This window comes from Perissodus microlepis, chromosome 10, assembly GCF_051167445.1.
Source record: "Perissodus microlepis isolate ML-2025 ecotype Zambia chromosome 10, ASM5116744v1, whole genome shotgun sequence".
In the NCBI taxonomy this organism is placed as follows: domain Eukaryota; kingdom Metazoa; phylum Chordata; class Actinopteri; order Cichliformes; family Cichlidae; genus Perissodus; species Perissodus microlepis.
Genome location: NC_140470.1, coordinates 27,627,135 through 27,651,354, shown reverse-complemented (window position 1 = coordinate 27,651,354; position 24,220 = coordinate 27,627,135). Strand labels below are relative to the sequence as shown.

Sequence of the window (24,220 nt, the reverse complement as noted above, 5' to 3'; positions counted from 1 at the left end):
ATTGTTGAGGTTTTTTCCTCTCTTTTCTCTGTATTATTGTTGGGTCTTTAGCTTAAAATATAAAGTGCCTTGGGGTGACTGGTATTGTGATTTGGCACGAAATAAATAACATAAAATTGAATTTAATTCAGTTGAAAGGAACCAAAACAAGACAGACCAGACCAATCAGAATGGAAAGGAGCACAGACAATCCAAATAAACCATTTAATTTATTTATACTGGGTTCTGTGTCTGCTTTGGCTTTCCACATAAATTATGACAGATTTAATGAGCAGCTTTCACAACATCCTTTAACTGTAAAATAAACCCCAATGGTTTTAATTGTGTGTACCCTGAGCTGATTTGATGACGGAGGGGGTTAAGTTCAGCCCGACAGCTCACTCATTACCATCTCTGTGATGAAAACATGATCCACTTTCAAGGCAGTTTATGAACTGCTTTCCTGTAACTTTGGCAGAGGGGCTTTTGTCGCAGCTCTGCTTTCATACTTACCTCAGAGGCAGTGAAGGAACCTGTTGGTGGGGTTTTGCCGGTGACTGACTCTGCCATGCAAAATGATTCAGTCTTTGCTGGTTTGCTGCATTGAGCGGCAGGAAGCTGAGATGTGGGGGATGCGGAGGTGTCTGGTCTGTGGGGAGCAGGATGATTCATAAACTCCTCTGAAGTTGCAAGGCGAAACCACAAATAATGCAAAATTGTTTTTCAGCGATGGAAGGCAACACTTGCAGGTGCAATTAGTCCCAAACTTGTCGCTGTGTGCTGCTCGTACTTCTTCTGCAGCACCTGGCAGTCCTCTTCACTGATTTTAAAGAGGGAACAGCTGTGCCATCCTGAATGATCTGGTGCCTGTCTTAGGTGTGATAAATTAACCTAAGCTTGTAGAGTTTTCTGTAATTTAAAAACTATACATGGACTACTATGTGGGAACAGTGGGTACTTGCACGGAGCCCTGAAGTCAATCAGGGCCCTTCACCAGCAAGTTTTTTAATATTTAGTGTCACTTTTGATCAAATTCACAACATGGTTCAATGGGAAAAGATATCGTATCATTTTTATGACACACCAAAAAATAAATTTTACATTATTACATTAACATTGTAGCCACAGCCGCCCCGGGGCAGCTGTGGCTACAATGTAGCTTGCCATCACCACTGTGTGAATGTGTGTGTGAATGGGTGGATGACTGAATGTGTAAAGCGCTTTGAGGTCCTTAGGGACTAGTAAAGCATTATACAAATACAGGCCATTTACCATTATTGTATTTACGTAAGTGATTTCTCTATCACCATCTCTACCACTAACTGAAAACAACAAATGGTTCACCTCATCCAAGAGGTTTCTTCAGTTCTAAAACCACAAGGTAAAGAGTCCAAGGTAGTGGGGGTTGTCCCTTAGACCTACTAGGGCCAGTTTTCGCCTTTTCCCCTTCTTATGCACCTCATCACTGTGGTGTACAACCTTCTTCCTAAAAAGCATTATTGTAGCCAGTTAATTCTTTCCCCTGACCTTACAGCAGTATTCATTTTTTTTATCATCCACACCAGTGTGACATTTTCCAGTTTGAAAGGTTAATTTTTGAATATATTTAGAATAAACAGATCCAGTCTTGGTATGAAAAATGAAAAGTCTGTTTTGAAACGTTCAGACTCCGATCTGGCATCCAGACTGCAGCTCCTGCTGCCTACATGTGTGCCCCGAAGAAATATTAACTCGCATGATAATCACAAGCAAAATATACACGTGGCAGCTGTGGTACTGACTTGAATTAATCACCTAGCTCTGGGTTCTAAATCTATACAGAGTTTGCATGAAACATGTCAGAAGTGATGACGCTCCAAGCTTAAAATTACCCACTGAAATGGCTCCATCTGCTGCATGTTTTGTGTAAAACACCAGGAACTCCTGCATAAAAGACTATTGTTTCGTTTGCAGTGCTCGATAAGAAAGTAAGGCGGATGTTTTGAAGAAATGAAATGCTTTGAGAGTGTCTACATATGATAAGGTCTTATTTTGAAAGGGTTCAGTATCTGTATATTTATGATCGTACTGACCACCTGCTGTGCCGCCTTTTGTGCGTTGTTTAATCACACAAATTCAATACAGAGTAAACATTCTGACAGTAAATCATACTGAGAGAAAGCAGATAACACCACCTTATATATATTTACACATTTAAGTGTATGACAGATATAGTTTTTCACTTTCACTAAACAGATGATCGTCAAAGACATTTTTTTTAATGATGTTTTTTAAGACATGGAAACTGCAAAGTTCAGCTTACACAGGATAATCTGATGATCCTATCACTAATTAGTTATTTGGAAAATTAGCTTTTCTTCTTTCTAAACTTAAATGAGTCACTGCACCTTTTTTATGCCTATTCCTTCTGGAGATTTAAAAGAGGAGCAGCGACAACAAATGAAGGAAACAGGAAGTCAGGCAACAACTCCACGTTTTTCTTGAAAAATTGTCTTACTGATAAAAATGTAATTACACTGATCAATACAACACACTTACAGTATATTGATCAAATTAGAAAAATACACAAAAAGTATACAAAGCTGTTAAAAGTACCACAGTTAAACCGTTGCATGGGACAGCACATATGCATCTGATGATGTTTCACTCTAAATTTGGACGTTCCGACTGCATAACAGTACCAAACAGCCGAGTTCAGTGGAAATCTGGAAATCTGGAAAGCAGAAGTTATTCCTGTTATTCTGTATCAGGAGTGAGTCAGCTGCTGGCTCACCTCCATGCATATTTTTTGTCTTCTAATGAAGAAGCATCTCTTAGTTCCACTTTATTCTCAGTGGTTCCTCCTGCTGATTTCTTTAGAAAGCAACATTATTGCCTCTGAAATCAGACTAATAAAAGATACTGGTGCTGCCAGTAAGGTTCATTATTAAATGAAATCAAATGATCATTTAAAAGAATTGAACTCTTGATTTAAAACATGTTCTATATGCACAGAAAAAGTCCAAATTAAAGGATAATTCAGTTCACCACACCTTTGGTCTCATCACAGCAATAAGCGGGGTGTGGCCACGTGACCGGCTGACAGTGCCCACTCGATTCAACGCTTGATAGTTTACCAAATTGAAATGCACAGAGGAGCCAGTCAGTTTCAAAATAAAAGACCCCGAGCAGAGTAGGTGCTCTGATTCTGAAACAAAATCTTGTAGGAAGTGTAACATCACAGTTACCCGTCATTTCCAGGGTTGTTATATTAAATATGACACTTTTACTATTATGGTTTATAACATAAACATTTTACTGTTTGCCTTTTTTGGTGTTTAATGTGTTTAAGATCTTAAATAGTGTTTTCTGAAAATTTGTGTGCCTGAGAATTGGAAAAAATTCAAAATCTTTAAATATAATAAATAAATGTATCAAAATCCAGGCTGAAAAAGTAAAATTTAGGGTATACTGACTCATTATTTTTTGGTAACATCCATTAATACCCTAATTTATTTGTTTTTTGTTGTTGTAATTTTTAAAATTGAAAAAGTGGGATCACTAATACATACATTTTTTTTCCCTTATTATCAGATTATAAACTACAACAGAAAGTTGTCAAATTGATTAACAATATCAGCTATCATCACCATTTGGCTGTGATAATTGTGTAGTGAAGATTTGAGGCTGTGACAGCCAAATAATTTAATTTTAATAACTAAATCACACGTCAGCTACACATCAGAAAAAACAACATATAAATAACTTTAAGATACGGTACTCATTTATGTCTTTCAGTGACACATCAGAGAGATCACACTATGAAAAATCTAATTTAAAGAACCAAATAAATGTTCTCTGAGCCTGCTGTTGTGAGAACTGTGTTCAAATCTTTAAAGACGAATCTTTTAAAAGGCCCTTTCATTATTTTGTCACTACCTGGCAGGATGTCTAATAATATCCTGAGACATCTGTCCACTCTGACCTCTTTGCAGTCCCAAATGGTCAGGAGACATAATTCCCGCAGCTCCTGAAGGTTGGAAATGTGCCGTATTTGGGCCTTTTCTTAAATCACTGAGATTTTGCTTATCTGGATTGTAGAAATTATACTACCCAGATCTCATAAATCAATTTGTGTCATTAAAGTTATGTTTCCAGCTACAAAAATAAGACTTTAGTTATAATAATTTGGCTTCGGCAGGATGTGACAGATATGATATCAGGGTTCAGCTCAGCTACACGATGTTCCTCTCCAGCTTTGGTTCCTGCGTCAGAATCCGGTTGAAACTGAAGCTGCTCAGGTCCAGCGTTTTATAGTTTCCATCCAGAATCAGCTCCGCCACAGCGCGACCCACCGCAGGCGAGTGCTGCAGGCCATGGCCGCTGAAGCCCGTGGCGAAGTACATGTTGTTGATCAGGGGGTGCGTACCGATGATGGCGTTCTGGTCAAAGGTGTTGTAGTCATAGAAACCTGCCCAGGCACTGGTCACCTGAGGGGAAGAATGTGAGGACAAATTATGTTATTGTAAGTGATAAAGACAGATCATAATCATTGTTTTTGTTTTGGAAAAGCCAATTTCTGTACCAAGATTTTAAATTTAACTCACTTAAAACATGGATACAATAAAATTAATCTGCAAGCTTCAAAATAAAACCAGTTCTGGCTGATAATAATGCTGTAATGCTGGCAGTAACCACATGACGTGGGTGACCACACTTTCCCAACTGTACCTTAAGTTTCTCGAAAGCAGGAACTCGAAAGGCCAAATGAGGCCAGACATTCTCCTCAAAGAAACTGTGGTCCACCTCTAGATTACTGGCGTCTGGCTCTGCCGCCTGAGGACACACAACCAGTGCAAACAACGACATGATTTGCTCAGCTGTTGAATGTTAACATAAGGAAACAGCTCAGACGTCTTGATGCATTCTCAATCATCCAGGAAAGTAAATCTCCAAAAGTTGATTCTGTTCATCTGGACGTAGCGTTTGAGTTCCTCCAGGGAGGAACGCTGGTTTGAGCGCGGAGTCAAGGAGGCCATTTACGTGAAAAGGGAAAGACCATCTCTGAATCAAGGAGGGGGCCTAAGGGTACATCTTTCGCCATCTTACAATGCTGTGATTGCAGCCATTCCCCAACTCTCTGTGAATAGTACTCATGGCCACTGATCAGTGGTCTTTGATCAGTGGGTTTTGGTCAGTGGTTGTTGATCAATGGTCATGAGAATTTACATAATTAAAGATTAAGGAACTGACCTCCCAGCCCATTGTCCCTTCAGTGGGCTGGTTTCAGTCATTAGTTTATAAGATTGGGAAAACCTGTAGTCAGCTGAGACTGAAGAAGTCACTTGGATGAGTGATGAAACGTTTCTCCCACAAAGCGCTATGTCCAGATGAACAGAATCAACTTTTGGAGAAACAGCTCAGAGATAAAAACCAACCTCCTCTGGCGAGGCCCCGGTGATGTAGTTCCCACCTAACCCCTCTCTCCTGAAGTAAACTCCTGAGTAATCGATTAAGAAAGGAGTGTCTAGACCGGGACCATCAGGACAGCGGACCACATACACATACCTGAAAAACAGTAACGAAGTAAACAGCTCAGAGTCGTACATCCAGTATGACATTATATCAGCTGATATTTCATTTCATGCCAAGATGTAAGTGAGGTTTTTCTGGCATGAACGTGATCAGACATTTACTCTGTTCTGCGTGGAAAAGTGTCTACAAAGAATTATCCAGAGAGCTCAAAACTCTTATAAAATGTTTATGTGATGGTTTGACAGCCGTTCAAGGCGGCACGAGGAAAGATGTAGTGGAGGTTTAAATAAGGCAGAAAAATGGGTAGCTTTTCAAAACACAGCCCACAGCTTAAGGTGAAAGTTTAATTTAACATGTGGCTTTTCTGAATTCATGTGAGGTAACCTTCAATACCTAAAAATACCATGCCCCAATGACTACTTAGAATGTGGGTGCAGGAAAGCAAGGAAGCAACATTTGGGAGTTTTAGAAGAAATAGAAGAAAAAAGTATCAAAAAAATCCGTCTCTTGTTTTAATGACATCGAATTTTTAAGGGTGTGGCCTATATTATAGACTATACTAACCTTTCCTTCTTAAGTTGTAATTACACAATATTATTAAGGATACACGTTATATTATAGACTAGCCTAACCTCCTTTTTTTTAGATTGCAATGTATAAATGGGGTAGGTAGGCTTTTTTATAATACGGTCTGCACTGTGTTGTATATTTACAATTTTAGAGAATCCTAACGTCTCCTTACATTATAATTGTACAGTATTATTGTGGTTGCAGGCTGTATTATAGAGAATCCTATCCTCTCCCCAAATTGTAATTGTACAGCAGTATTAGGGGTGCAGGCTGTATTATAAAGTATCCGAACTTTCCCTCTTTACATTTTTCTTCTTTCGACTGCTCCCTTTAAGATTCAGCACAGCAAATCATCTCCCTACATCTCACCCTATCCCGAGCATCCTTTGTTATCAGCTAACAGTAGCACAGTTTCCATCAGCACTCTGTTAGCCAAAGCCAATGGAGGTGGTCTTTGTTAAGCCGAGCCCAGACTGATTTGGTATGGAAATCTCATTTTTTGATTTAATGGTGAATGTCCTTTCGTATTAAACACATCCATTTATCCAAGTTTGGGACTGGCAGTAGGGGTGCAATGGCTCTACCTAAATCTAAAGCCACCATTTACACAGAATGCTTGAGTCTGAGGAATAATAAAACTTGTCTGATGGCATACATACTCAAACATACTCAAACAGTCCAGGTCATGCCGACTAAAGTTATGTGACTGACTCGCTTGTATCCTACTTAGATTCATTTTTATCTGTAGTCTAAATGATGCAGAGCAAGAGTAAAATGAAAAGACTGCAGATGGTAGACGCTGACAGGCAGCGGCATGAAGTTGGTTTTTCAATTTTCGGGGTGCAGAGTCTGAAAAAAGCTGTCTGGCATTGATGCGGTTCGCTGTATGAGGCGCTGCATTTCAAAGAAAACTCTAGCAGCCCCTCGAGTCAATAGCCTACCTTTTCCGTGGCTCAACAGGCAGTGGGATTCCAGCGATGGACTGCTTGGGGCCAAAGCCAATTCCCAGCATCTCGGTCAGTTTACCAGAAAAGGCTCCTGCTGCATTCACCACAATAGCACACTCCACTGGCTGGTACTCCAGGCTGTTTGGCATCTGCACCTGCTCGACACAAGCAGACATCCCATCATCAGAGGTGGGAAAAAAAGAAGTACAAACTTTTTACTTTTACTCCCTACATTTTCAAAACAGGCCCATTAATTTTGGTTTGACGTACTTGAGAGGAGTTATTTTTTCACGGCACTTTGAGCCTTCAAACATCAAACCGATTTGAGTCTGAGCAGGAACACATGAAAGGCAGTCCTGCTCGTGTATTAATCACCAGGAGATGTGGCATAAAAAGAGATGAAAGAGGGGGAAAAAAATTGTGTGGCATAGTTAAAGAGGTTAAAATGGGCCGGTGTTTTTATTTATTTATTTTTTTGGCACAACACCGGCATGACTGCAGGTGTCCATAAGTTGCGGTCGCTGTACTTCAGCATCTCGCTAGCCACACACAAGACAAGCGCGCATAAAGATCTAACATGTTGCGTCAAGTTGCTAGCTAAAGGTCCAGCTGCCGTATTTCACAGGGAGAGACAAGTACAGAATTATGTACTTTTACCTCCTCTACCCATCATACACGTTTGTGCTTTTTCTGATTCAGTGCACACTTTTAACAGAAGTATTTTGTGCCGATCAGTCAGCTGGAGTTTGAACTCCATATTTTCATCCTTGGACTCTTAGCAGAGTAGCTCAGCATATTTCACAGATCAAAATAATTCTAATGTAAAGGTTGGCCGGTTAAAGAAATCCTTTTTTAGCACACAATATTTGTCAAATTGAGATCAAAATTCCATAAATAACATACAACCGTACTAATTATTTAAAATAATATGAATCCATTTCAAAGGACAAACAAGCTTCATTAACAAGGAGTAAAATTAAAGTCCTTCTTTAAGCTAAAAGTGGACTGTAATTTATAAATCCCAAAAACTTAAATATAGTTAAATCCCTGTTGTCTGTCGTCTCTTCCTATTTATAGAGGGAGGTGGTCGAATCCAGCGATCCCCAACCTTTTTTGCGCCACAGACCGGTTTATGTCCAACAATATTTTCAGAGACTGGCCTGTAAGGTGTTGCGGATAAATACAACAAAATAAAACCAGTACCAGTACCAAAAAAAAGAGGATTTACTCATAACACACGGGAAAAGACCCAGGGAAACTGAGTTAACGATAAAAACAATTAAAAAATAACAATACAAACAGATAAAAACCCTGAAAACCATAAATTTCACACCCAAGCCTCAACTCTCACGACCCGGTACCAAACGACTCACGGACCAGTAGCAAACCCGGGGTTTGGGGGCCACAGGGTTGTACTATGGAAGTCTTATTATTGTAGAGGTCCAGGCAAGTGGCAAGCCATACTATAAGGCCTAATGTGTGTGAGTTTGTGTGTTTTAGCTCATGTTTTTGTCTGACTGGTGAACATACTTCAGCAACAGCCTCTCTCTCATATTCACCTCACCAGGTGACTGGTCTAAAGTTATTTGTAATGAATCAGGTAGACACTGCGTGACTTTAGAGAAGCTGCATTATTGGACCAACATACACTTAGACAACACAGCGAGAGGGTGAGAGCAGAGCCCGTTCCCTGGATTCTAAGAGCTCAGTCTGTTTCTGCTCAATATATTATGAAGTATGTTCAGGTTGATTTGTGACAGCAGGTGAAAATCACTCCCAGAACACCAGGAAATGTCCAGATCCTCCTGTTAGGTGCACTCCAGCACTGCTCTGATTCCTGAAGACCCTTCAAACTTTAAACTACCAAATTCCTGGTGCCAGAAATCTCACACCACACACTATGTCCCAGACAGGACAGCACTGTTTCAGCTGCTCAAGAGGACACCAATAGCAATAGCTGTGAAGAGTTTTTAAAATGGCTGATTGTTGCAAAGCAGTATTGTTTAAGGGAAGAGCAAGACCTTCACCTGAGGTAACAGAAAACTGCAGAGAGCGATTTGATGACCTCTGGGAAATATGTTTCCAGGTTTCTTCAGTGAACATGCAGGAAACGTTGGTTAATGACTGATTAGTCTACAGATTATAATAATCCTTTGGTAATATATTGTGCAGTGAAGGATCTCTATGCTGATGGTAATATTGCCTCATCTGGACAGATGTCAGACAGTTTAGTTGTCCTAAGACACATTTCTAACGACGTAATGCAGCTCACAGGTTTTATGGCTTCCCTTTCTGACTCCTTCCTGCCTGCACTCCACAATCCCTCCTGGATTTAGTGCTCTAGTGCAAAAAAAAATGTATTAAAAGCACCACAAGACAAATTTATGAGGTACTTAGTGCCAGTAATCAGGCGGTGTGGGACACATTAAACAGGACGAGGTCACCTGGGAAGAAATTGCAGTTGATATATGGTCTGAAGGGATTTGAAGAACATGCCATCCATCTGTTGTTATTCAGACTTCACACATTCATTGAGAATCAGCAGAGCTTTTGTACACAATAATTTTAGTATATTTAATGATACAATAAAGTTTTATTTGAGCAGTTGAAGACACTGCACTGCACAAGTGTCACAGCAACTGAGAATTCCCCTCTAAAGCTTAGTAAACATTAACATAAGTGAACCAAACCGAGGGAAGTACAAGTCAGAGACTTCTCTGGCATGTTAGCGATCACACAGAATAATAAATAAACAGGTTTATACGCTTCACTGATCTCACAGACATTCAGCACTTGCAGTCCCACTTACTTTGACTGACTTTATTCTCCTCAGATCCAGCTTTTCTCCATCAGTCGTCGTCATCACGCTTGTCGTATATTTAAATTCTGTGTGAGAAACACATTAAAACCAATTTTCAACACAAAGAAAAAGAAGAAGAAGAAGTTGCTTTCAGCTGCTCCCTTATTCACAACGAGTCACCACAGCAGATATTTGATTTGGCAGATTTTCACACCCTTCCTGATACAAAACACAGGGGATTTTTGTCTCCTATTGGGATCCAACCAGGGACCTTTCGCTATTTAGGCAAATGTAGAAACTAAAATACTCATGTACGGAAGCCCGGAGTTGCCAAACAACTAGTTGTTGTTTTCTGAAATATGTTTTTCCTTTAAAAAAATAAAAAAAATAAAAAAATATCAGCTAAATTATTTCAGGGCTGCCAGAAAATACCAGATTTTCACAATAAAAATCTTTTTTTTCAATCAATCGATCAATTAAAAGAAGGGTGGCATGTGGGGCCAATGGGAAAAGTATCCAAGTATCCAAGTCTTAGTAACTGCAGTGTTGACAATTTTGTTCATGTGTTTTTTGTTCATGTGCATCACTGCTCAAGAGCCTGGAAATAATTTGAGTTTAATTCAACTGTTTTCGTGGCAATAAAAGTAAGTTAAAGTCAAACAAAACCAAAGTTTTTGCATTAAAATTAGTGCTGTCAGCGTTAATCTCGTTAAAATGACGTTAACGCCATAACCGCATTAATGCGGCAAAACTCCGTTAGCGAGTTAGCACGGATCGCCCCATGGTGGGGCTGCATGGTGTCAACTCGTTAGCGCGGTAGGTCATTAATGCGTTAGCGCCGTGCAGCCCCACGCATGGGGCGATCTGCACCAACTCCATAACGGAGATTTGCCGTATTAATGCGGTTATGGCGTTAACGTCATTTTAACGAGATTAACGCTGACAGCGCCAAATTAAAATACATTTAAAGTACCTCAAGTTCAATTATATAGAATAAAAGAGAATACATTATTGGATCATTCATTAATGTGTATATGACTTTAACGATGCACATAGAGATGATTTTAATTGCTTATTTACCGCCTCATAGCTTATCTATCATAAACATATTACTTTATTTATGTTTTAAAACTACAAAAAATGGTGAGTAACTACAGTTTTAAAGCAAAGTTTAAATTTCTACATCCTAATCTTGTCCCTCCACTTGTTCTATCAGTGCTCTCATCCAACGAATGATGTAAGATTAATATTTCTCTAAAGCCATGAAGAAAACTGCCTGAGGAAATCAGGTCAGCAGAGTCAGAGACTTCCTCAGAATCTCTTCTTAAGACAGAGAAAACCTTCTCTGATTTTATTGGTCTGCTCTGTTTGAATATGTGATACGAGTGAATTCTTTTTATACAGATGCCTGTGTAATATAACAGTTTTGTAAAACGCAACCTCAATCTCTGTGTAACACACAAGGTGTCCTTTGGTGCCTTGAGGCTCCAGCTGTGGCAACATCAGTCACCAAGGGATAAACGTCCTGGTTTAGAGACCTACAAAGCCTGTGCTAAGCAGCTGGAGGGTTTTTTTGTTTTGTTTTTCTTATTTATTTATTTTTTGAGGGGGGGCATACGCTCCAGATCTAAAAGCAAGGAGACAGCGTTTCACTTCCCAGTGGGATCACTTTGTTCCCCCTTTGTCACTCCCCTGGTTCTGTTTAGCCACTAAAAACTACCCACTGAGTTTTAGGAAAAGATTGTGGGTTTTTTTTAATCCACCACTTCATAATGGTGAATAGTGAGTTTTTAGACTCGTCTCACTTATGCTAGAACAAGGTGAGTCGAGGACAGCGAATCACTATTAATGGAAAGAGAACGGACCGGTTGCTGTTGATTTTGTGGTCTGCTTGTTTTGTTAAGAGTGCTAGTATACAGTGTTGGGGAGTAACGGAATACATGTATGTATGAGTAGCTGTATTCCGTTACTGTTACCGTTTAAAAAGGTGGTATTTAGAATACAGTTACTTTGTTGAAATAAATGGATTACAAGGCGGTACTTCCCTGTTTCATAGTGTCGCGGGTCAGGACTGTTTGGGTTTCGTTTGACAGCTATGTTCTGTTGTTCCAGGCGGCAGCGTTACGGTTACAGGGTGACGCTCTCTCTCTGTGTGTTTCCTGGGTGAGAGAGCGCCTTTTTGTTGTTGTTGTGCTAAGCTAATAGGCAGAATGCTACAGGTATAGCTCTAAAGAATGTAGCATCATAGGCAGTGTAGTCCGTGCTGCAGGGAGAATGGACTGCCATACCAGTTATGTGTCTGTGAGCGAGGGAGGGAGAAAAAGGAAAAGTACGAGCAGTCATCGAGCAAAAACGGAAGCTGGAAGCATGTAAATATAATAATAACCACTGCAGCCAAGAAGAGTGCCTGACGAGCCCAGTTGTAAGTAAGCTATTAAGACTCGGCTGTACACTGTGTTCGTGTTTTCCTCCAAAAACAACAAGTTCCGTTGGAGCAGCCTTTCAACGCCTCTCTCTGTCTCTCGCAAGCAAAGTTTAACCACACAACAAAGTAAAGCTATTTTTTGGCTACGAGCCCGACACGAACCCGACGTATTAGTCAGAGGTCCCTTTACTACAGTTCGGAGCCGCGGACCTTCAGTAACAGTAATAAATCACAGCAATAGTACATTCACGTAGTTGTAAACAGCATGATAATATATTAAGTAATCCAAAGTATTCAGAATACGTTACTCTCATTGAGTAACGTAACGGAATACGTTACAGAATACATTTTGAGGCATGTATTCTGTAATCTGTAATGGAATACATTTTAAAAGTAACCTTCCCATCACTGCTAGTATAAATGAAAATGACTGGGTTGTGTCCCCAGCTACATGCCTATGGCAACAATATTATTAATACTGATATTTTTTTTTTTTTTAAATTAGAAACACCTAAAATACACTCTTACAGCTGCTCCACGGGCAGTGATTCCACCCTGTTTAATTTAAGCTCTGTATAAGTGAAGATTCTTATTAATTTTATAGCTATTCTTATATTTTCCAAATTTATAAGACTGATGTCGCACAAATGAAAACTTCTGATTTGTGCAAAATAATTAAAAAACAAACATTCGGTTTATACAAAAACTATAAATCTTAAGCACTAAATAGGATTATAACAACTTCTTAGCAGACGTATTTCCCCTGTGTGTGTGTGTGTGTGTGTGTGTGTTTGTTTAGTTGTCAGGACGCTGTAACGAACCTGTGACTTCCCCACAGCACTGAATGGCTCCCATGGAGATGGCCTTCCTCTTAAAGGCGTTCAGCAGAGTCCATGGGTCAAACCAGCCCTCATTCTCCAGCCCTGCATGACAGAAGATCAGACAGACATTCACAATGGTGCGCACGATTACTGAATATTACAAGGAAATCATGAACAACTGGATATAAGTACTAAAACTGGCACATTTTCTCTTTTAAACGATTCATTTGATAAAGACCATTAACCACTTGAAATATAACATTTCTGATTTTCTGATTATCAATAAATGATGCCAGACTTCAGGGAATAATACTTATCGAATATTACAATACTATTAGTACTATAATATGCCATAAACTAATAGTAATAATTGAAAGAACTGCTGGAGCTCCTGAGATGTGAATAGTTTCCGTTTCTTACTGACTGTGACAAAAGAAGACAAATCAGGATCTAAAACTGGGCTTTCGGAGAATAATTAGGCGACTCCACACCACTATCATCTAATATTAGCAGATGGAAAGAACTATCACACGCCCTGATAAGTTAAATTACTGTTGGCTGCAGCTTTGCATTACTCAGATTAGTTTTTCTAAGGTCTTAAAACGAGAGTGTGTCATAGGCTCATATATCACAGTTAACCTTCTGCTTAAGTGTTGCAGATTTCTTAAAAATCGTGACCCAAATGATGGTGTTGGGGATTTTTGGCTGGATGGGAATCCAGTGATGTAATTGGTTGTGCAAACACAGATTAACGAATGCTTTTGCACCTATTTTTCACTTATACATTTGGTGTGTATTTGTTACACTGGTTGCCCCAGGACAGAGCTGCAGACTGTTTTCAACATTAGTGGAAATTCTCTCCAAGAAGAGGAAGTCAAAACTTTAGGCGTTAATAAGAACTCTAATGGGATTTACAGGTGCCACGAGCTAAAGCACTTTAGCTTTAGTCTGCAGAACACGAAACAGCAGCAGAGAAAGTCACACTGTAGATATCCAGCTCAGTTAAATACAAACAGATAAGAACAATATTCAGAGCCAAATATACAGTTGTGGTCAGATGTTTACACATGTTCTTCATGGGCATGAATGTCATGGTAATTTGGGGCTTTTAATGATTTCTTTGAACAGTTATTTTTCCAGTGTGTGATGAATGTACAGCACACTCCTTTAAGAAATTTAAAAAACAAGAATTGGGTGCACAAATTTTTATTTATTTTGGATTTCATCAGGTCAAAACCTCTGCATTCATGCTCAAATATATACATGCACCTCCACTAATATCTGTTTAAATATCCATTAGCAAGTTGTACTTTAACCATCACAAGCTTCTGGCTGGAGTGTTTCTGGTGTGTTTCCTAGTAAAGATGCGCCTTTTAAGCACAGTCTACAAATGTTCAATAAGGTTGAGGTTGATCTTTGGAAAGGCACTTCCAGAAGCTTAACGTTCACCTGCTTTATCCATCCCAAAACCAGATGTGAAGTATGTTTGGAATCATTTTCCTGTTTGAACATCCAACAGTGTCCAAGTTTCAACCATCAAACTGTTGATTTGAGTTCAAGTTGAAGAATTTGGAGGTAGTTCTTCATTATTCCATCCGGTTGGTGTAATAAAACAACACCACTGGCAGCAAAACAGCCCCAAGTGATGCTGCCACCACCGTGCTTCACAGTTGGTACATTGTTCTTTGGTTTGAATACGTCGCCTTTACTCCTTTATAGATGTGGCCAGATAGCCTAACTTTTGTTTTATCTGACCATAAAACTTTTCTCTAGAAGGTAAATTTCAAATTTCAGTTGAGCTTGAAGGTGTCCGGTTTCGAGCAGGAGCTTCTTTCTTGGTCAGTCCACGGTGGCGTAAAACTTCCTCTACTATGGACAGTGGCGTTTATGTTCTAACAGTTTCTGGTTCGTGGCACATTCGAGCCTGTTTGGTTTTTCCAGATCTTGGTAAAGTGGTGACACATCTGAATAACTTGGACTTACTTACAAAATGATCTTAGACTTGTTGTTTAAAAATAGGCTTTCCAATTGTTCTGAGTATCGTCAGTGCTACCAAACAAATTCTTTTTATGCCAGAAAAAATAAAACAACAGCTGCAATCAATCATGATCAGTGATGAGCAGCTAACAGGTCTCGACCTTGTCTGGTGTGGCAGGGCGTGGCCTGCGGTGCTGTGCAGGGAAGGTGGACACACCTGCAAGGCATCGGCAATCATGCCCCGCCAACTTAAATATGGGACTGGGTCCTGACTGGGGTGTGTTCACATCTGCTTAAAAGACCTTGTTGAAGCTTCAGTACCACTTATTAGAATATTATGATTAATTTATATTTATATATTTGAGCCTTTATGGATACTTTTGTGTCTGTGTGGATTAAAAAAAAAAATCAAACTTGTGCACCCAATTCCACTCTGAAACAAGAAAAGTTCCAAGAAATCATTAAAAGCCCCAAATTACCGTGACATTCATGCCCATAATGAGTGGATTCAAACTTCTGACCACAATTGTATGTAATAATTAGGTTTTTTTCTACAGCATACATTTGCTGAATCTAAACTCAACAATTAATGTACTCTACAGTCAATTCACGGCTGAATTTAGACACATCCCAGCTGCTGATAATCATTACAGGCCTTCAGTTCACATTTTATTTGCACTCACCGTATGAAGCAAGAACCACACCCTCTGTGTTTACCCACGGAAACTTCTCCTTCAGTTGTGTCGGAGACAGAAGAGACACTTTGGCTCCAGCGTACCTGAAATGTGAGTTCAATTTTAGCTTTCTGATATCCCAAAAACTCACAAACTTAGCAACTAATATGTAACTAATCACAGAATAAGATGAAAAATGTCCTTAGTGTTTTTATTGATTCATTCTAGCACCTTACAGAAATCCTCTAGGACTGAAAATGGAAAAATGTATAATTTATAAACCCTATGGCTGTTTTATGAGTTCAGTTTCTTTCCAAAATGTAAATATATCAGGACATTTTTAAAATTAACTGCAACTCTGAAAATTAATAATGGCAAATGACCGTTCACGGCCCTTCACGTTACACACTGTGGGTTTTTACTGTGGTGTGAGCACTGGTTTCTTGAGCCTGACACCTTTGGGTGCTGTAGTTCTTCTCCATGATGTGAGCCACCGCCTCACTGGCCAGGAACAGGTATCCCGAGTGGTTAAACTGCAGGTCTATGGGGTCTTCGTTCAACACGCCGAGATGCTCCTGACGGGATTCAGAGGTGTGACAGTTTGCACTCTTTAAATAAAACATTTAACTGCATTTTGTATTTAATATCAAAATTTGTTTGATGATCTGAGACGTACAAGTCCTAAAATCAGGAAGGGGGGGGAATTTTTTCACAGCACTGTATGACAGAAAAAAGTATAATAGGTCCTCTTTGATCTCATCTGACATGGCTATAAAATGTTCACCTCCATGTAAAGGTTGGCTACAACCTTTACATGGAGGAAGTGGAAAGGAAGGCTCTTGGCTCTTTCAAAGGAAGAGTACCCAGCCACTGGTACAGATATGTGGACGACACCTGGGTCAAAATCAAGACACAAGAAGTGGAATCCTTCACTGCGCACATTAACGCTGTGGATAAAAACATCAAGTTCACCAGGGAAGACACAAAGGACAACTGTTTGCCTTTCCTGGACTGCGCTGTGCACATTGAAGAGAACGGCAAACTCAACATCGAAGTTTACCGGAAGCCCACACACACGGACCAGTACCTCCTCTTTGACTCCCATCACCCTTTGGAACACAAACTTGGAGTAATTAGGACCCTACACCACCGGGCAGAACATGTTCCCTCTAAGCCTGAAGGAAAAAAGAAGGAACACACACATGTAAAGGAAGCACTCAAAACGTGCGGCTATCCTAAATGGGCGTTCTTAAAGTCAGCAAAGAGGCACAGAAAAGAAGACCAGACACCAGCGAGGGAGGATAAGAAGGACAGACGCAACAACATTGTCATCCCCTATGTAGCCGGTGTATCAGAAAAACTTAGGAGAGTTTTCTCCAAGCATGACATCCCGGTGCATTTCAGACCCAGCAACACGCTCAGACAAAAACTGGTTCACCCGAAAGACAAAACGCCAAAACACAGACTTAACAATGTGGTGTATGCTGTACAGTGCAGCGAGGAATGCCCAGACCTCTACATTGGAGAGACCAAACAGCCACTTCACAAGCGCATGGCACAACACAGAAGAGCCACCTCCACAGGACAAGACTCAGCAGTCCATCTGCATCTTAAGGATAAAGGACACTCTTTCGAGGATGCCAATGTTCACATTTTGGACAGAGAGGACAGATGGTTTGAAAGAGGAGTGAAAGAAGCCATTTATGTCCACTGTGAGCGACCATCTTTGAACAGAGGCGGGGGTTTACGACACCAACTCTCTGCCATCTATAATCCAGTTTTGAGATCCCTTCCCAGACGCCTTAATGCCCACTCACATCCTGGGCCATCTGACCTCAGGAATTCGCATGATAAGGTGGGGCCAGGTTTCACAATGAACACACCCGAAACTCTGGCTGATTGGGACCCACACCCAGTTTCACACCTTGGCTCAGGCGATTAGAGGATCATCAGGGGGTCCTTTTGTCCCGCTGTGGGGGGATACTCCCACTAGGTTTATATCTCTCCACCATTTGACCTTAGAACTGAAGAAGCTTCTCGGATGAGAGGTGAAACGTCTTCAAGTAACTTAAAGAAGTCCAGACGCTTTTCTTTGCAAGCTCCTTTGACTACGATGACCTGGATGACTGAGAACCTTCACAGACAAAGTGTTCACATATTAACAAAGCACATGTTCTGTCACATTTAATGATTAAAAGCCTCATTGTTCATTTCCAGTGACCTACATTGATGTTCCTCATGAAGTCGGCAGAGGCCAGGGAGAGGTGGATGTTCTCCGGCAGGGAGAACTGCTGTCGGATCCCCCCAGCAGATAGCACTGTGGAGGCCTGGGAGTACTGCGAACAGTCAGGGGGAGCAGTTTATGAATATGAGGAGGAAAAGGCAGAGGATTAGTTTGAACAGCAGTGAGGACATGACTCATGAGCACAGTATGATCCTTTCTCCTGACACTTTGAATAGGTTTAAATCATGCACATTTTTTGAAAGGAATAAAGTGACACTGCTAGTCTACACTCATTATCTCTCAGTCCCTCACCGTTGGGTCCTTCTCCACAACCAGGACCTGCACCCCTCCGCGCACCATCTCCTTCTGTTTCAGCCAGTAGGCGATGGACCAGCCCACCACCCCACCTCCAACGATCACGATATCCGCCCTCTCTGGAGGAAGGTTGAGGTTGATCTCCAGAGGAGTCCAGCTGCTCCCTGGAAGCGCGTCCATCGCCTTCTTCCGCATAGCTTCCATATGGGTCTCCAGATCTGAGCCACAAAACCCCAAACTTTACACTCTCTCAAGGTTACTTGCAAATGTTTACCTTCAGCTAAGAAATTAAAATGCTTCCTGGTACTTTAGCTATCACTCTCAAATACGGCATATAAAACAGTTTATACATTACAAACACTTTAACGCAAATTAACATGCATGGTTGTTCCTTTTGAATTTTCGGCCAAATCGTTTAGTAGTTTAGTTCAAAGAACTATAAAAGTTGTTATTTGAAACACTGTATGCAACCGAATTGCAGACAGGCTTCTAGTAGCTTATTAAAACTGTTTAGCAGGATCCTAAAAGTTGCACATATTTATAGAAACACAAACCATTTGATAATTTTAGTATTTTTAAATGTAAGCTGGCTTGCTGAGTTGCACAACAGTCGTTTCCTGGTTACTCCCACCTTTGAAGAAGTCATTTCGTAGAGATGTGCCGGTGCTAAAGCTTTGACACAGAGACAGATGTCCGTTCAGCGATGTGGATCGACGTGTCACCTGTGTGGAGGTGAGTAATCCACGAGCCGGTCCCACCTTCACCTGCAGCCGCCGCCACATGGCAGACATGGCTGGGCTTCAGTAAGCTAATCGGCTAGCTAAAGTGAAACACGATGCAAACCAAAACAAGAGCAGCGTGAGCAAACTTTCATTCTTTCTCCATCATAACAGCACCAACTGTCTAACCTTGCAGCGCTGCCATCAAAGACAAAAACACGCGGCACGACCGGTTTCACTTAAGCGTCCTTCAAAATAAAAGAACCAATCTGGACCATTTAGCGGATTAGTGTGTGAAGCAGTGATGCATTCACCTTTTCTGACACTTCAGAAGCCAGAAATCCGCACCTAAGCAACCATTAACAATAAAAAGCGCTCGAAGTTGAATTGTACTTAAAGTAAGGGCAGTGCAATAGCTTTAAAAACTTTTATTTTGCCCCCCTTAAAAAAATCACACGGATTAATTTCATATCTTCCAAACTGTCCCACAACTGGAGAATCTGATTTGTACTTTTTATTTGTGTATGTGTGTAGATATATATGTCCAGATTTCACCCCACATACAAAAGAAACAAGATGTATTTTGCAAAGGATGCAAAAAATAACAGTAGCAGACCCCTTTTTTTCTTGTTGGCTTCATTGTTTAGCTCCACAACACAGGCATAAAGTGTGATATATTTTGGAGGTCCAAAGGAATATAATTTAACTGAATAAATTCAAGATGAATATGAACCAATGCCTATTTAAAGAGGGCCTTTCCACAGCAAACTGATGCTGATATCCACACACTGGAGCAGAAAAAGTCACTGAATCCAGGAAATGTGCATGATGCTGACATTTTCCTGTGTCCAGTGTTTAAATGAACCCATGCACACATGAATATACAAACTTTATATAGCTTTTATATAACATTTATGGTTGTCAGCTAATTATCCCGTGCTGATAGTTAATAAGTACTTGTGAAATATTTTTTATGTAATTTTTTGATTCAGTCAGGCATAATCGTGTACTGATTAATCTATTAATTAACTGACCGCTTAAATGCGATTCTCAGAAATACATGCTGGGGTCATCACTGTTAAGATACATTTAATCAGTAAACTTTCAAATCTTATGTTTTCAGCTTTTTTGTGTAGAAAAATGTAAAATCAGAAAGCAAATATTTACTAAATAACTGAATAGATTTATCAAATTTATTTAGGCATACACCTGTTTCAATGAAAGAAACATAAAACACATCTCATTTTGTCTTTAAATAAATTGTAATGTGAAGCATTCCATGCCTATACAGTATTTAATTTTTTTTAATACATTTTAATTATGTTAAAGTCTACATTGATGGTAATAATCCAGCCTGATGCGCAGTATGTTGGTAAAGAATTTTAAATACAAAATGTGTATGTTTAAAAAAATGTCTCACACTCAGGAGCTAGAGGGCTTTTGAAACATTTATTTCTTGCACATTTTATTTCTATACCAAGTTTTGCTTTGTTTTTGTGGATTTTTTAAAACATTATTACTTTTAAATATTACTCTACATTTGTTTTTATATATTTATATATTCGTTCTTATTTTAAAATTCATAGATTACTGAAGCTGCTCCTACAAAACGTGGTGCAAAAAAACATGATTTTATTTTGAAAACTTCACAGGAAATCGCACTTATGATCCTGCAGGCGCGATCTTCATCGTCAAAGAGGCAGTGGCTTGCCACGTGAGTGAAGAGGACCAATCAGAAAGGGGGGTGGATCCATTTCTTCTCCCTGGAGCGCATTCTTATATTTTTTTTATTGGCTGCAAGACAAATTTTGGGATATGCGAATATCTTTGCAGCATATTAAAGCTTATCAAAAGTTTTACTTGAAATTAATTAGACTAACAATGGAAACATTATCTTCCTCATGAATTCTTTTAGAATATTTTGTAATTAGACACCCCCCCTTAAGCCAACACTGTTTTCCTTCTCTGCTTTAATCTGCTTTTTGGCTGCTTGTTAAATTAAACCATATTCTTAGTATCAGAGATACTAAACCTAATTTACAGGCCGTTATGGAAAATGTCTGGCTTTTTAACCCTTAATTCAGCTCCTTACCGGAAAAGTTCAGTTAAAGTGAAATTTAATTCCTTACTATTACAAAGAAATGTCAGTGTTTACAAAGACAGTTCTCTAGAGCCTTCAAACCAGCTGTTGCTACTAGAGATGGACCGGTATCGATCCGATACTGACCTAAATTACTGGATTGGATATCGGAGAGAAAAAAGAGAAAAAAAATGTAATCCGATCTGAAGTATCACAAAATCACCTCACAAAACGCGCTACTTGGCATAACCCAGCTCGGCGCATCAGAGCAGTATTTGTCACGTGATAGAGCTGTTGTCTGCCAGACCTGTCAGTGGGCTGTTGGAGCATTTGGAGCCTCGCCACATGCTTCCTAACTGCTGCATTTCATCTCGGCGAAAACTATCCCACAGAAGTAAAGCAAGTGTGTAAGTTCATCCCTGAATGTTTGCATAGTATTTCCACGTTAAGCTTAACAACTGAGATATTGAGCCACAGCTGGACTGGCCATCAGAGTTCCATATTGAGGTGAAAAGGAAGCGATTTGTCCCGTACTTCAGCTAGAATTAAAAAATAGACACAAAGCTGGAGTTTTTCTGTCTTTGCTGCGCAGTTGCATCTACTTCTCTCATTCTCTCTCCTTTCCTCTCCTGTTATTACTTCAAACATGAAACTGATCAATGATAAGCTGATCGGCTTTCCTGCCGCAAGTCCCGTCTTTCTTGTTTGTTTATCGCCCACTTTGGCTAGAAAGAGGAGACCAGCGGATAAACAACAGCAGCACGTTTAAGCGTGATAAGCTGTTGTTAGAATGTATTTAATATTACTTTCTAGTAACAGCTGAGGTTTGCTGGAGCCACGGCTGTAAAAGCTGCTGGTGATGATATCCGTTTGGATATGTGGTGAGAGGGAAACATGAAGATGAAAGATCCTTACTAAATCACCAGAGCTGAGCAGGTGATGGAGAAACAGGTTTACCTTTTAGGTGACATGAATGAGTTGAAGGGAAGTTATGAACTGTTTCTGAGAGACAAATAACACCAGGATCCTTTTCTAAGTAGCTGACAGCTGGTAACTGTGCAGGGGTGGGTCTAGCAAAGCTTTGTTGGGGGCCAGGTAGGCCATTAACAGGGAGAGGGGGGCACAAAGAAATATTTTTCTTTGTTATGTCAGTGAAAAACTTTAAATAAATAATTATCTGAATATTAAAACAAAAGTGGTCATCTGATTAAATGTATAGAAATCCATTATTGTATATAGTAACTAATAAGTCTAATATACACCCTAGTAAGCTATAGTACTTTTTCCTTTGGGAAGGTACCATCTGTGCAGTCTGCAATTCTGTTGAAGAAAGATGTTGAATCTATTTAAATATTGTAGAAAAATAATTGATTTCTGTGCATTTGTTTTACACTTGCATTAAATTAAAGTTGATTACATCGGTTAATGCTGTGAGTCGGCAACCCTATTAGTTAGGTTGCTTAATATTTCCACTAAGTACTCTTTAAAATACCAGAATAGGGAGGATGGTGTAGGTTTAAATTTATAAGATTGATCAGTGTTGCTGAACTATAAAATGTTTTGGGTGGAGTGTATTTTTTGCATACAGGTATAACAGAATAGCTTCAGTCTCTTGTTTTTTAAAACTTGAGTATGAACTTATACGAAATGCAGCAAGATATTTATAAAAAACTGTTTTATTGATTACAAAATACGCTATATCGGATTCATATCGGTATCGGCAGATATCCAAATTTATGATATCGGAATCGGTATCGGACATTAAAAAGTGGTATCGTGCCATCTCTAGTTGCTACACAAATATATAATTATATGCTTGTAATCTTATTATTAAGTATAATAATAGTTATAGTACAAACTGTAGTATTATTTTTATGAATTATTTATTGCAGAAATTTATTTTTTATAGCACACGCACGAATAGCTAGATAGATAAATGGATAGATACCCCCATCTATCTATCTATCTATCTATCTATCTATCTATCTATCTATACAAAAATCTCATGTTCCCATGTATAACGCGTCTTATGTGTTAGGCATATGTTAATTCGTTACAAAATAACTTACATAAAACCTTAAAATATCTGTTCAAAACCACACTTTGACCGAGCGTGCTTTTATTTTCGAGATTCTGCACGGAAGTAGCCTCTATGTTTCCCAGAACCGGGCTCTTATTTCGAAGGTTTGTCGGGAAGTGTGTCTTAATTGCGCAGGGTTTGATTCGCTGCAGTGTTTTCTGCGCCCTGGGGCCACAGTGTTTTCAACGGGACTCAACTTACTACTTGCTGGACTCGCCATGGCCGCTTGAGCCTGCTCAAATATTCTTCTTCCGTTATCATTTGGTCGTAGCGTTTGGACAGACTTTTTTTCAGACATACTTTCGCCTTCTTTTGCGTAGTTTTTATGTCAAGGAACAAGGATGCAGCCTCCGCCGAGAAAGGTGAGTTTTTGCCGTTGTAGCCCCCTGAGCTAACGTTACTTCGACGGACTGGTGCATATTTAATGGTTGGAAATTTATGCTTTGTTGCTCTTCGCCCGGTTTAAATGAAGAAACTCCCCTTTTATTCTCCAAATATGTCCTTGTTTGTTTGCTTATATGTCGATTTTGCTTTCATTACCTCTATAAATACCACCACAAGAGGAAAACTTATTTTAAAAGACTCCCATGTGCCACTTTTTTAGGGAGAATAGCCCCGTTAACGTGCCCCGTTCCCTCTCGAACGGAGAAAGGGTCCTGCTAAAGTGACAGCTAAAATTAATAAGTGCATCCGCAAAAGTGCGCACATCTTAGAAAAAGTTTATTTTGTTTAAATAAATAATATTACGGAGATTTTGTTTTACATCGGCTCAAAACTGACCCAGCTAAGCAACGCTTAAGTTCAAGTAAATGCCACTTTGGCTCCCTCCTGTCCCGCTGCCACCCGCTAGTTAAGAGGAGCAGAGTTAGGGGGTGAAAAGCTGGAAGAAGGTCCTCATTTTGTCCAACGCAGATACAAGTTGTGTTTTTATGTGTGCCGATTTTAAGAGGAGGACTAACCTTATTGTAAAACTTACAAGTCAAGTTAAGAACTATGATGCAAATATTCCTATAGCTCCGGGAGAGTCAGTTGACAGATACTAGTACGGAGTTTTGTGGAATTTTTTTCTCTCTAACAAAAAGTCTGTGTGCGGAA

The 24,220-nt window shown here is 39.7% G+C and overlaps 2 protein-coding genes across 2 annotated transcripts in view; one reads left to right on the top strand and one right to left on the bottom strand.

The window, feature by feature from the left end:
• Nucleotides 1-2,215: 2,215 nt before the first annotated feature.
• foxred1 (FAD-dependent oxidoreductase domain containing 1) lies at nt 2,216-19,195 on the bottom strand. The gene is made up of 11 exons (XM_084940894.1): nt 18,878-19,195; nt 18,244-18,464; nt 17,933-18,043; nt 16,164-16,282; nt 15,717-15,811; nt 13,057-13,158; nt 9,820-9,896; nt 7,005-7,165; nt 5,397-5,526; nt 4,690-4,794; nt 2,216-4,448 (listed from the first exon to the last, which is right to left on the bottom strand). Exons 1-11 carry the CDS (start codon nt 19,035-19,037, stop codon nt 4,194-4,196), a joined length of 1,536 nt encoding a protein of 511 aa, XP_084797020.1. The 5' UTR covers nt 19,038-19,195; the 3' UTR covers nt 2,216-4,193.
• A 4,058-nt stretch (nt 19,196-23,253) lies between these two features.
• Nucleotides 23,254-24,220, top strand: part of LOC146379603 (F-BAR and double SH3 domains protein 2-like) — a 45,128-nt gene continuing 44,161 nt past the window's right edge. The window contains exon 1 of the mRNA XM_084940892.1: nt 23,254-23,487. Within this exon, the coding sequence (XP_084797018.1) occupies nt 23,467-23,487 (21 nt within the window). The 5' untranslated portion in view covers nt 23,254-23,466. The remainder of the gene's footprint in view (nt 23,488-24,220) is intronic.